The following is a 15416-nucleotide window of genomic DNA, read 5'->3' on the forward strand; positions in this document are numbered from 1 at the left end:
ATTTTTTTCTCTTTGTTAAGAGATAAAAAGAGATTTCTTCTTTTATTTCAATTGCAAGATCAGGAACATATTATCTCTTCAGCATTTTTTTTTTGCTGTGGAGACCATATGGAGATGTCAAGTCCTGCTCTGTTTCAGACACATTTACTCATGACCTGACAGCATCTGCATACCTTTAGAATAAACTTGGACACTGAATGCAATATCATCTCCTGTTGAAACAACAAACAGAGCCTTTTCCTGGCAAAAGTGGAACAAGATACCTTAAGGGATTACATTATACACTTATTCCATAAATAAACAGTGGTGCCTATGTTATTTCTACTTAAAAACCCATCGCACTCCACAAATGTCTTAATTGAGAGTCACTGGAGATCAAAATATATCATCTCAATACATTTATATAATCTTTTACAGTTATAAAATGAGTTGTCCAATCTCAAAAACACAGTAAATTTTAATATTGGTCAGTGATTTAATAAACAAGTAAATGAGAGTACTTAGGTTCATAGAGCATGCGTAAACAGGTCATGAAATAATGGAATAAAGGTAAAGTTTACTTTACAGTATGCAATCCCCTTCAGAAATAATGTTTATCAGAAAGGCAAAAAGAAAAGTGTAACAAAATATGCTAGGTGTGATATAAAATAAAACTAGCAAGATACAATAAGTATTACTTTGGTGACAATCGTGTCCCCACAGATCATTATTTGTAAAATATTAATTGACTGCAATATACTGTATGTGTAAGGCACTGGCATGTTGAAATAGATGCAAGATATAAGAAAATTTTGAAAATCTATGTAAAAGTAACACACAGAGTATAGCAGTTGTAAAAAGATCATCTGTTTATTTTAAAGCGATTTAAATTTAAAGGATATTTATCTACTTTTGCCAATAAAAGCTTTTTACCGGACTGCAGTAGCTTAGCCCAGATACTATAGATCTTGTGTAGCTATATCTGGAAAAAGGTTTTGCAACACGCTATACTGATGAGCAATAGTGATTCTTAAACTGCAGAACTACTTCCTCAGACTGCACAAGGTTCTTCCCATTTTTAGAAGCGTTCCGTTTCCCTTGAATTCCCCCTCAGTCCTAATGCTTCCACAAACACAAGCAATCAACTCCTTTTTACTTACTACCATTTTTCCACAGTGTAGTAATTTGCTATGCTCAATCATTTCAAATTGGTACCAGATACAATTGACGCGGACTAACTAAATGTTAGTTCTTTCAAGCAAAGCATAAGATGAAGACTACATTAATGCTGAGTATTATCAATAAATCTCTATCAGGATTAACCTAATTCTTGCACATTTTATTCATAATGAAAGCTGAGTATTCATCGTGAATAAGGTTCCAACTATGAATCCCACTGAAGTCTGTAAAGTACTCAAATGTTACTTTTCCACTCTTTAGGTACAATCAAAACAAGTCACTAATATAATTTTCCCATGGAAAATGATCCTTCTTGCACAAGGAGTCATTAACATTCCTTTCAGTAACCAAATAATCCATTTCTTTCAGGTTGATCTTAGAAAAACATACCTTCTCCTGCTTCGCAGCTCATACTTGTGGAAGGACTCAGAGGATACTGCAATGTACTGTAGATGATGTACACTTAAAGCAGAAGCATACAACTTCCCCAAAATAAAAAATAAAGACGAGAGATTAAAAGGTTCTCTGAAGTCAGCAGATTAAAAATTCAGTATGCAGAAAGTGATTTCACCTCCTCTAAACACAACATACAGCCAACTGTCTGAAGTGCAGTCTGCCTTTCTCACATGCAAACGGCAAACAGATCCTATTTCTTTATCCTTCTGTAACTCTGGCTCCTGCGCAGGGTGGAGTTAATTTGCCAGCACATGCCTTTTTTCTTCAGTAAGTCATCAGATTGAAAGTAACGTCTTAAGGAGAACAGCAAGAAGGCTCAGCGGGCTTTGCCTTCCATTACAGTCAGCACAAAGCCTTTTCGAAAGAGTAAGGAAATACATTAAATGGTTTCTTTTAAATTGCACTTCTCAGCAGCACTAATTAACCAGTTATCTGGCAATGGAGTGGCACCTGCCAATTTGAAATTTTCCAGGGTGTTTCCAAACTCTCTTAAGGCATCGAAAAAAGATGTGGTGGTATTTACTGCTATTTTCCTAGTTTAATAAGAGGAACCATGATACAAAATATATGTGTCTGTTAATACAGACAAGAAAACGAAAGTCTCTTTTTCATCATAAACAATGTCATGGAGAGAAACCCTTTGTCCAATGACAAAATTCAATGAAGGTCTGGTAATTTTTTCCTTTTTTCACTCAAGTGCATATTATTAAAATATTTCTGGATGTCCTCCCTGTCTTCACACGGGTTTCCTCCAGGTGATCTGGTTTTTACAGTTTTTCACAGTTCGAAAACATACTGTTAGGTTAACCGGCTGCCCTCCAATGGACCTGTGTCCCATCCAGGGTGTACCATGCCTTGAGCCTGCTGCTTGCTGGGCTAGGCTCTGGATCAGCTGTGACCCTGAAGTGGAAGAAGTGGCTGGAAAATGGATGAATAGTTGAAATGACTTTGCCTTCACTTTGATTAAAATTGATGATGATGATGATGACGACGAGATGATTTCACCTGAATGTAAGGGTAATCTGAATGCAATCCCTTGTGAAAATCGAAAAAGAAAAACACAGATAGGAACCAATACGCCACGCTTATGAAGAGAACAATGTCTGTAAGCCCTTAATATGGTGGAACAACACCTCAGCTCGCAGCACACTACAACAACAATCCAGCAGCAGAGTCAAACCCCCTTTGTGATGAATCAAGGTTTGTACAGAATGTTTTGGTATTGAACTTATGGGCAATAGATTGTTCTGCAGATGCACAGAATGACGCACTATTTTTTCTGTATGACAGACAAATCAATGGGAAATGTCAAGTGTTGGAGGGAAAAGGGAAAGAGCTTTGGCAAAGGGTTATGAACAGTGCTACGGTAAATAAAAGACTGATCAATAAATATTTTAATGACATAAATTCAATCAGTCAAGACAGTGCTAACAGAATAGTTTTTATACACAGGCCTTCAAACAATTTAAGACGTCTTCATTTAAGATACAAAATTCTTATCAGCACACTGATTAAAAACAAAGTCTGAAGAAAGAGCAGCGCACGCAAGGGGAATAAAAAAAATACTCGTTCAAATGTAATTTATTCCATTGATAATTATAGCTTTGTAATGACTGAGACTGACCAAAACGAAACTCTTCCACTTCTGTCAAAATCCCGTATTTGGTATGGACTGTTGTCAGATTTACACTTTGTATGTCGTGCCTATTCTAGTCGGAACAGCCAGTAAATTTAATGGCATATTACCATAGTGTCAACAATGTGGCAGAACCTACTGTACTCTATTCCGATACTGTGGTGGAGTAGGACCTACGCACACTAAAGACCTGTTAGTTGGGTCTTTGAACCGTTTACCCTTTACTGAATATTCATAAACAGAGCATATCTCTACAGAGAACAGCGGGGCCAGTGTTCAGGCTGAACCAATCCTGATGTGATAAAATGACTTGACTTTCCCACACTAATCTGATTAGTAACCCACTTTGCCTACCTTCCTTCAGCCTGAACTGGCAGCTGAAGTTACTCCATCCACCACAGAGCTCCCATCTCCTTTCCTAGAGGCAACTGGCTCCTCCGAGAGTGAACTCACCTAGAGTAGCTAAAGTAAAGCTAAGAGTAGTCTGTCGAGAGAGCGAGCTCTGCTAACCCCCTCGTACATCTAAAATAAACCAATTTCATATCCACTGGGAAATACATTGACAATATAACTGTATATTACTTATTACACTCTAAGTCAAAACACGTGTGCTGAATTTCACTATGCACTTTGGTACCATCTTTTAAAACTGGTCTTATCAAGAGACTGTTCTCACTGAGACACGCCTTCTTCTGTGTTCTCTGCCTATTTAAACATGACTGGAACTGACTGCATCAGATCCTCTGTTGCACCTGAATGGCTACGCTCCTTTTCTCTCTAAACTGCTTATAAGCCACCCTCCAGCAGCTTAAATGAGAACCACTGTTCAGAGTGACAGCTATTGCAAAAACACATTGGGCTGTTCTTAATATCTGCATGCAATGCATATTTGATTCAGAAAATAATCTGCAGAAGCCCAGAAAATATTTCATTTAGATGCAGAAAAAAAAGAGCAGATTAAAGGTGATGTAGGCACAATGGCACAACAGAGGTCAGCTTTTCTCACCCTGCAGTTCATTTGCATTGAACAATTACTGTTGCAAAAACATTATCTTAAATGTATTGTGACTTTTTCTGTTACTCTTTCTGTGTTTGCTTTATTCCAGTTACTTCTGACTTAACAAACTCTCTTACTCTGACAACATGAAACATTTAATTGTAAACAACTACTACTGTCAGACAACTGGGTACTGTCAGCTACTAAGTTAAAACCCTTAAATTACTTAGCCTGCTAGTTGATACAAAATCTGACATACACACAAAAAAAACAGTAATATTTACTCAACTGCAGGTGTGTAATCAATAGGAGGGTCACTTGATAAACACTTCTGTTTGTTATGTTAATCGATCAAAAACATTATGCAGTAGCATTTTCCCCACTCTACTGTCAAAAATCCATTACTTAAAGTACACACACCAGAAATAGGGAAAACATAAAATAAATTATTCACAACAAGCAATGTAAATAAATGCCTTAAAATGTTGCACATACTGTATCTCAGCTGATACAGCATGTGTCTACTTTCATAAATTGATCATATTGCTGAAATTGCTCCTTGTATGCCCAGCAATATCAACAAAAAAATCTACCCCCAAATCTTCAGTTTCTTGTAAAACTGTCAATTTTTGTTGTTTTTATTGTTCTTTACCAGAAGAAATGAAAGAAGCAAAATAGTTGAAACATTATTTTAAGTATAATATTAAAGTACTATAACAGTATACATTATTATATTAATTCAGGTGGGTAGCTGCGTCAGCATGCGTAGGCTGCAGAGGAACAAGTAATAGGTTTATTCCAGGCCGAAAAGAGAAGAAAGAAAACACAACGTTTCTGCCGTGGAGCCTTCTTCAATGGTCACTTGCCTTCAGCCTTCACCTGTCACCTGCCACCAGCCTTCTTGACACCTGAAGAAGGCTCAATGCCTTTTTTTAGCATGGAATAAACCTGTTACTTCTTCCTTATTATATAAATGTCAACCGAAGAAGGCTCCACAGATGAAACGTTGTGTTTTTTTTTTCTTTTCAGCATGGAATAATTATTATATTAATGTCAAATGAATGATAGGCTGAATGAACTAAACCTTTTTACCTTTGAACAGAGAAAACTATGACGGGACCTGATCCAAGTATTCAGAATCCTCACTGATAGTGACAAAGTCAACACAGATTCTTCATAACCAACAGTGAAATGGTGAAAAACAAACCAAATACCACATGTATAAACTATGTGTCTGTCTGGTTAAAATTAATGCACTATTCACTCACATACTGTAATACCGACACATATTAAGACAAGGATAAACAGATAAAAAATCATATGTACTGTAATTATGACTCATTTACCATAATGCTGACTTTTTCAAGACAGGAAATATAGAAGCAGTACTGTTGGTTAAAATGAAACATTATGACAATGAACTAGATACCTATCATCAAATATGGTTATTGCATTTTAACATGCAACGCAAAGATTCTTGTGCAGTGAGTACAGTATATCCTTTTGTCAGCATTTACAACTCCTTCTTTAGTTGCTAGGCCTAATTATTGACCTAGACAATACCTAGGTGAATCATTTCTTAAACATCACAAAGTATCATGTTGAAGTGGTAATGTTAGTCTGACACGCCTTTTAGGAAAATCCAAGCTACCTTCAACACTTCAGTTGAAGAATAGTTTTTAACTGTTTTCAGACACGTTCACAGCTATCAATTTTTACAATACCTAGTGCAAAGTGAGCAAGGAGACAACAAAGTTGAAAGACATCTTTGAAAAGTATTAATACCTAAGTGTAAGTATAAATAAATGAGTAGCACATCAAGAAGAAAAATCTTAAGACCATGATTATATGTTTAATTCTTTTATTTCACCAGTAAAGTTGAGAACAAATTATTTTTTGCATGATAATGGAGAACAATTCAATTGCAATTACATGAATCTGAGTAAGAGTATTCTGAGTGGTGTATCTTGCTCAAGGGTATATTGGTACCATTTGGATAAATTCCAGTATACATCTATAAATTGTGTAAAAGACACCTAGCTATTTGTAGAACACCTGCAGAAAAAGTAAACTACCATACATAATAAAATTGATCAGAAAATATTCTAAACAATACTTTCAGGAAAACAACTGTATGCAGGTTGAAGCTTGAAAAAGAATGACATATAATGCATATTGTATAGCAGAGCCACATTACCCAATAAGGGGATTAGAATAAATCTAACAACTCCGATTGCAACACAATGAGACGCAGAAAGCAGGTTGAAAAACATTTGATTTCATCGCGTGAAATTCCCAGGTACTGTATCTGCAGTGTGACTTTCCTCCATAAGAGGGAGACATTGCTCAAATAAAATTAACTGAACCTCAATTTTGTGGCCTTGTATGTTTTTCATGGTATCATTTTACATTATTCAAAAGTGAAATTGCAGAGTAGAAAATGATTTCCAAGATCTATTACCATTACACATTGGAATTTTCATAGACAGGTATGGGCATGAAGGAGATTATCTTGCTTAGCCTGACAATTTTTGGGATGGGGACAATAGATTTCTTTCACAGAAAAGGGATGATGTGTAAATTTACAATAACAAACAAACTAAACATATCACATAGCTGAGCCCTATAAGATTTAAGAACTCTGCTACACATTATCTGGGCCTACATTCTTTCTTACACTAATTCTCCTAGACCACCCACTCACATTTACTGTATCTTAATCTTAATAAACTCCTCAGATTTGGGAAAGTCAGCACTGTTATCTGTGGTGGTTGTAGTTCTTAATTCAAAATAGGTATAAAACATATTTAAGATGTTTGCCAGTTACTGACCATCCATGCCATTTAAAAGTCAAAATATTAGCATTACTCTTCTGAGAAACACTGGCCATGGATTCAATGACCTGCCTGAACCCTCGTATTACGCATTGCATTACATACTCTATTTGTCCCTATACTGGCCTTTTCTTTCTGCATCAATCTCCGTGTTCCCCTGATTAAAAGCAAGTTCTTTTTAATCCGCAAATTTTACTACTCCTACCCATGGTTACCTATGCCTTCTTACTGGAAAAAGCCTTAAAGCATCTGCAATCATAGAGTCGCAGGACAGTGGCACAGTGGTTAATAATGGTGCCTTACGGTGCTAGAGACCTAGGTTCAATTGTTGGGGTGCTGTCTGGGTGGAGTTTGTATGTTCTTTCCATGTCTGAGGGGGTTTCCTTCGGGTGCTCCAGTTTGTTCCAACACTCCAAAGATATTCTGATAATTTAAGAGAGAGATCACTTTATTGGATATACACAATTTCTTGTATTAGGAATTTGTCTTCTTCGCATACTCCGACTTGCTCCTCACGAGACCCACAGACAGGGAGAGAAGCTTGGGGTCAGAGCGCAGGGTCAGCCATTTACACGGCGCCCCGGGAGCAGTTGGGGTTAAGGGCCTTGCTCAGGGGCCCAACATACTGTAGTAGGATTCCTTTGCTGGTCGCGGGATATGAACCGGCAACCTTCCAGCCACAGGTGCGGCTCCTTAGCCATAGAGCCACCGCACTGCCCCAAGTTAAAGGTTAATTGGCTTCTGTGAAAACTGCCCCTGGTGTGAGTGTGTGCATGTTTGTATCTGTGAGCCCTGCTATGGAATAGCGTCCAATCCATGGTGTATCCTGTCTTGCATCCCTTGCTTGCCAGGATAGACTCCAGCTCCCCCGTGATAAAGCAGTTAGAGAAGATTGGATAAAGTGGTTAGAAAATGGTTGGATGGTGTCCAAATAGAAAGAAATATAAAAAGACACAACATCAACAAGTTCATGAATATCCTCTGATATATCTCTAAATTCTATTATGTGTAGTCAGAATAGCTCTTTGTCCCTTGAGTACTGTCTTTGTCCTAAAATTTTATTCATCTCATCTCCAGTTTATTTCTCATGAGCAGCAGCTGATAGATTGGCCTGAGAAGCACTGTATTGAGATTAGACCAACGCAGAAGAGTCCATGCAAAGGATAAGTGGATATTTGAAACTGTCCCATAACATCAATCAATAACTCTGCTCATCCGCATGTAACTGATCACATATTGATAAGTATGAAGTTACTATGACTATCAAATGTACTTTTTATATTGACACAAAACATCCTATAATATCAATGTGAAATGAAAACTATACAGATCCTCCAATATTAATTATATATTTGAAACAGAAAATAACTACTTAAGTATTCACCCCTCTTGAGTCAATATTTGGTAGAGGCATCTTTGGTAGAAATTACAGTCACTTGGATAAGTCTCTCCAGCTTTGTCCAGTACATCTGGAATTTTTGCCCATTCTTCTTTGTAAAATTGCACGTTACCTCAAGCTGGATGGGGACCATTGGTGGAACAGCAATTTTCAACTCCTTTTATGTTAATTAATCACAAAAAAATCCCAATTAAATATGATTATGATCCATATTGCAACACAATAAAATGGATGTTTTAAAGTGCAACTGTTAATATACCCCAAAATGAATTAAAGAGCATCTGGAGATGCGATATTTAGTTTCTCATTAACATCAAAAATTATTTCAGAAGCCTTTTCCACATTAGCTTAAGGGTGAATGTGATCATAAAAAGCTGAGGAAACTCTCAAGGGAGACAGAAAGGATGCCGAGAGATGCTAAGCAGTTCAATGTCAGGTGTACACACACTCTCAGGATAATAGTTTGACACCAAGGATTGTTGTAGCCAGTAGCCAGATCCCTCCCCCATTATGTTTACTTGTGACTTCCTTGTCTTTATCCAGCCAGTGTAATGAAAACCCGTAATGTTTAATTTCATCATCCTGCAATCTTGTTAAGCCATGTCTCAATAAAAGCAAGTATGCAGGCACTGCAAAACTACCACCATTAGCATGCAGCTTGTGCACATTGCCCTTCAGTGACTGAACAGGAGACAGAATCATAGTTGGCAGTGGGAATTTGTTTCTTCTCTCCTGGAGTTTGCATTTCAACCCTTTATTCTTTCCTTGCATTTGCTTTGAACGATAATTAAAAGCCTTATTCTGTGCAGAACAGAGGATATCTCGAGGAAGCCGGCAAACAGTGTAGCCAATGGTAGGAACACATTGCACCTTAAGAAGAAATTCAAGGCTGTATTTCAAACCAGCGCTGCCATTAGAATAAATCACCTCTGGCTTACAATAAACCGAGACACCAACGCCATTATGTATAAAATTATGAACCCGGTGTGAAACTGTCTACACTCAATGCAATACTTCTTACCTTTATATAAGCAGATTTACTGCATGCTGCCCCCTTTTCCTAAAATAATTGCATTTTCACTTGTGAAAGCTGACTTTTTAAATTATTTAACATACTTATGTTTTATGAGGTTGGAAAGCAAGCATTTTCATCATCGTCTCTTTAATCCATTTCGCCACAAGAGTATGCCCATTCTAATTTAACAATCCTCGGAATTTAAGTGTTCTCTACGTCACCAGATATTATGACAAAATACTGTACAGTATTCAACAAAGTAACACATCTGTCGACACTGACGTTGTTTGGTACAATTAATTGTCTGTTGTTTGCCCTGTACAACTATTTAGTACCAGGATTCCAACGAATATACAGGACATTTTATGCTCTGGGAAGTATTACAGAATTCCTGGGACACCTCCACCTCAAAAAGAGAAAAATCCCAGTGAAACCTGTGAAACCTGTACAAGTGGTTTTAATCATCTAGCACTCTCCACCCATTATTGATGAGAACTAACTGGTCTACAAGGAATAGCAATAGTAATGCAAATCCCTTACCAAGTTGTATCATATTGTCCTTTCCGTATCTTGTTTGAACATCAACAAATCTAAACCTATAAATTTAACTAGAACAAAGAGACAAGAGGCAAGACAACAAAGAAAGAACGCAAACATGGACAAGACTCATCGCAGGTCGCTACAGACCTGGCACCACAAGTCTAACATTTAGAATTAGCAAAATTGAACAACAAAAACAGAAAAGTTAAAAACAAAGACAATGAGTAAAGGTTGCCAAGCAACTTCACATACTGTATTAAGGACAGAACATGCAGTCATTAGTACAGTCAAAATAAAAGCATGTTTTTAATTTAGATCAATGATGAAATGATCAATACAACTTATGCTTTATATTAACTACATTTTCAACACAGAACAAAACATTAAATAAAATCTTTATTACAAACACTTTGCAAGTTTGTTGTAGTCTACAATAACCATTATCTATCATTTATAAATGATATGTTAAATTGTCATAATATAATCAGTATGTGGTAAAAATTATTTGACATAAGTCTGTTTAGTTTAAATACATTGAAAACATTACGGTAATTTAATTGTGTGAACATGGCAGAATATAGAAATGTAAAATCATCTGGAGGATTAGTCAAAAGGTTCACTGCTGTGCAAAAGTCTTTAACATTTCAGCTGTTACAATATGTGATACATTCCCAGAAAGTAATGTCCCACTTTTTTTCTAGGTCAGAATGTGTTTGACTACTAATTGCAGTGGGGTTTTGTGAATGTTTCAAAGCTCTGAAACAGGAAGTGAAAAATCTAAATCCAAACTAAATGACACCAAAAGTACTATTCTCCTGTGACATTCTTTTTTTAAAATTGGTGGCATTAATATCATGCATGTTGTGAGAATGACCAGTTCACTCAAAGCCTCCAACAGTGGTTTTGACTGCTATAACAAAGTCCATAACAATAACAATAATAATCATAATTCATATTTAATATAACAACCACTATTAAAGCATGCCATTTAGAAAACCTCACCTTGATCGGAATCTTCAAAAACTTGAACACACAAATCCAAGGTAACATATACAGCCAATGAGCAGTGTGATAGTAGTAAATCCTTCATATTTACCAGCCAAATCCAATTCTCTCTTTATCAGGTGTTCTTTAACAATTTGTTCAACTCTATACATCCATACAATCTGAGAAATAACAGCTTCAATTAACCATAGATTATGCTGGACAACAGAGATGTGCTGTTCTCAAACAATTTGTTCTTTGTGAATTCATCATTTTAGTGAATCAAATGAATTGATTTATGAGTACCCACATAATTTGGTCATTTGATTCACTACGTTTTTCAGCTCAGTAAAACTAGTCAAGTATCAAGCCTAACGTGCCTACACAGGAGATAATTCAGTTCCAGTCTCACAGTAAATGTTGAACAATTTTATATGCCCGACCCCAAGCGAAACATACTTAGCCTTTTGAATAATGAAGTGTGTGATTTTGAGAGATAAATAATATGTTTTTGCTGTTTATTTCTGACAGCTGTATTGATTCAATTTTCTAAAGCTTCCTGAATCACATCAAGCTACAGTATAATAATACATACTGGATATACTAAGTGCAAGAGGAATGCATCATTTATCTGTTTTAAAAGTTCAGTAACTGATACATTATTATGTATTAATTTGTCAATGAAAATCTGCTCAAGAATACGCCCATAATAAAATGTGATAATGTTACTACTTTTTTAGTTTTCCATTACCATTTCACTGTTAAAAACTTTTTATTTGATGTGTTCAGAAAAATGAATGTATAAATTGGCACTTAATTTCAATAGGCTCCTGCATGTATAATTTTGCCTTAATCACAAAAATAGTTTCTCAAACTACATATCTACCTCTGTGGAAGAAGGAAAACTATCAATTTCACGTGATTACCTTGTTTTTCATTTAGTTTCTTAAATGATTAAGCCTAATTTCAGTGATTATTTTGCTGAATATACCATTGTGTTTCCAAATTCCCTGTACTGTACTGCTGCTGAACCCTTGAGCAAGATATTTCACTTATATTGTACCAATAACATGCTCTCCAGTCATCACTGTAAATGAGAATGTGATCACAATGGACATACAGTACAGTACCAGGTAAAAAAAAGAAATAAAAATAGCACCCATCACAGAATAAATATAAAGTTTTATGTACCAATTATCAATGCACGTATAACAACATTAAGCAAAAAAGGAAAACATGATAAACTAAAGGTCAATATGGTTAGCAAAATCTAATTTTAATTAACAGTGCAACTTTATGTTCATTATGTTTACACATCAGATAATGTCTGATTATTCATTTGTGCTACAGTCATGGAAAATGTTATCGTATTTCTGCTGTGCAAGCTCAAGGACTACCTCATGAAAATTTTGTAGCCATTAACCTACATAACCTACATAAACCTACATAATACTAAATCCACGTAAAATGGTTATTTAGAATAAAAATTATGGAAATACTATTCATTTTTAATTGCCTTGCCATTAAATTAATTGCTTACCAGTGACAAAGAGAATTTTAAGAATACTACTGACAGGTTGGATTGTCATTTAAATTAATCCTGTTCAAACTATTTAAATGCCATCTTTTGCAAATTAGAACTGTGAGCATAGTATTGTATTCTCCTGACTGTCACCGTAATTACACAATGCTCTAACTGAAGGTGTCCGATCTGGAAGAGTTTCAAAATCCATTGTAACAGTCTTGTTCTTTATATGATTATCTACTAGAGTCTTAAGAATGTCATTCTGTATGTTCTATGTTGTGAATTGAGACTTGTTTTCTTCAACAGAAATGATTGCACTAACAGACAATCATAGTTTTCATTTGCATTGACTGTTAATATAGAGGGAGGGGCGCATTCACAAAATTACTATTTATATTAGTAAAAAGTTGCCTTTTTCAGGCAGCATGGTGGCACAGAGGTTAGCATTAATGGTCAATTTCGGACTTGGTGTGCTCTCTGCTTGGAACGTGTAAGTTCTCCCCATGTTCGCATGGCTTTTTGCTGAGTGTTCGGGTTTCTTCCCACAGCCCAAAGACATACTGGTTGGTTAACTAGCTTCTGGGACAATTGGTCCTGAGGTAAGAGTGTGTACTGTATGTTCATGCCTGTGTGTGCCCTGTGATGGACTGGCATCCCGTCCAGAGTGTATCCTACATCATGTAGGCTAGCATTCCAAGATATTGATCAAAATTAAAATGCATTTTGTAACATATTGATTTCAAAGACTTTAATTTATTTTCTAGATGGATTTCTCACACTTCATAAAAAGTGTTCCTCCAACTTAAATGTAAGGCATTCAAAGTTCAGCAATTTGTAAAGTCCTAATATATATATAGTATAATGTATATTCAGTTACATATTCACACATTCATATATTCACTTGCACAACCCCTCTGGATATTTCATATTCATGAGATTCATGATGAATAATTGCATTTAATGCATCTCTTACAGAACGTGCCCTTGCCATTTATATAGGCAAAACAGGAAAAGGGCTGTCTGACTGTTTCAGGGAACAAGTCAAGAGTGTTGAGGATTAAAGATCTCCAAGCCATGGTTACACTGATCTTTGTCTTTGTGTCCTTCTACAGAGTCTGCAGGACTCTCTTTCCAGAAAGACATTGGAAACTGAGATTGTCCTTAAACCTGGAACACACCTCTACCAGATCTCAATGACATATTTTCTTTTTAGAACCTTGCTATTCATTTACAAATGCCAGGCTTTTACACCTCTCCCCGAGATTTCCATTTGTTTGTACATTCTTTGTCACCCGCTGTGCCCTGCTGTTTTATTCTCCTTTGTTTTATAAACACTGCATCTATTCTCTCAACCACATGAAGAAGCTTCAGCAACACAAAAGTTGCAAAAAAACAAGTTGTTTTTTTATTTACTTTTCAGCATGGAGTTAACCTTTACCATAACCTATAATTATGCTTAGAAAGGATTTCTGTTAATTTTAGCTACTTCAATTTGTATTAGAGACTTGCACACATCCACATTACTTAGTGCTCGCTAAAAGGAAAATCTCTGGACAAGTTATACCAAGCAGTCCACACAACCACATTTTTATAATTTTGTGAATAAAAATTGTTTCTTGGGCACAGTGACCAGAAATACTATACCCTTCGGTAAAACTAAGATGTCAGCCACTTGAAACTAAAACTGAGAGATGTAATTCCAAATGAAGTGCAGAAAATCAAAATAATTTAGTTTACACAAACTAGGCAAGTGGAAAAAAAGCAGTTAATAGAATTTTGTTTGGACAACTCAACTCCTGATATCTAAACCTGTAGCTGTCGCAGAACAGAGTTTACACCAATATGCTGATGTTCAGTAGGAAAATAAGATCACAACCAGATCAGTAATCAGCTCATTCTATGTGGGATGAGCTCTACGAAAACAATGGCTGTGTCCATTGGGATGTGATGACAATGTTTTTTCAGTAGTTCCGCCAGGAGGATTTTTGTGAGGTGACATAATGGAGAGGAAACCTGTGTTATTTTTGCTGTAAAGCATTAGCAATTAGTGGCATGGATTTGGTCTACAGACCTTGGTCTATTACATCTGGTCAAGGATCAGTAGTGATGTGTTATACATTGATTTGTGTTCTAAAATAAAATCATGATACCCAGAGGTAGTAAACACAATTGGTTTGCACTGAGCTTAAAGATAACTTTTGTAGGGGTTGTTTGAAACAAAATTTGTCACTTTCAACTGTCTAAAAACACTCAGATCTAAAAGATCTTCATCTATAAGATCTTCATCAGAATATACTCCTTTTGTCAAACCTAAAGCAGTCAATACCATATTCAGTCCTGTTAAATATCTTCACCACATAGTGATAAATGTCAGTTGGTTTTCCTTCTTTACACAATCATTACGGTTTATTACAATCTAAGAAGACAGTGTTCATACTGTACACATTACTCTTTACATGTCTTTACCCTGACCAATCCCGTATCTGTCTCCTAAAAACCATCTACAGTATCCATTCATTTTCTAACAGCTTCATCACACAGACACAAACACAAATATAGACACACACATACTCACACCCCCATTATTATCCCAGAAACACAGCCCCACTTGGAAGATGCGACGGCACCCATAGTGCACCAGTCCGCTCACCACATACCAGCTATCGGTGGGGAGGAGAACAGAGTGATGAAGCCAATTCATAGATGGAGATTATCAGGAGGCCATGATTGGTAAGGGCCAATGGGAAATTTGGCCAGGATGCCGGGATAACACCCCTATTCTTTTCGAGAAACACCCTGGGATTTTTAATGACCACAGAGAGTCAGGACCTCGGTTTTACATCTCATCCAAAGGATGGCACCTTTTTACAGC

General features: G+C 36.2%; 1 protein-coding gene across 2 annotated transcripts in view; it reads right to left on the reverse strand.

Moving 5' to 3' along the window:
• LOC148673445 (tumor necrosis factor alpha-induced protein 8) overlaps positions 1–15416 on the reverse strand; it is a 37967-nt gene that overhangs the window by 11587 nt on the left and 10964 nt on the right. The window contains exon 1 of one of the 2 annotated variants that reach the window (XM_088629895.1): positions 1549–1831. The exons of the other annotated variant lie outside the window; for it this stretch is intronic. Coding sequence (XP_088486021.1) covers positions 1549–1570 — 22 coding nt within the window. The 5' untranslated portion in view covers positions 1571–1831. Of the gene's footprint in view, positions 1–1548; positions 1832–15416 lie in introns of those variants that run through there. 2 annotated transcript variants of the gene reach the window in all.

The sequence above is a fragment of the Lepisosteus platostomus genome, chromosome 4 (genome assembly GCF_059453375.1).
Source record: "Lepisosteus platostomus isolate fLepPlt1 chromosome 4, fLepPlt1.hap1, whole genome shotgun sequence".
NCBI lineage: Eukaryota > Metazoa > Chordata > Actinopteri > Semionotiformes > Lepisosteidae > Lepisosteus > Lepisosteus platostomus.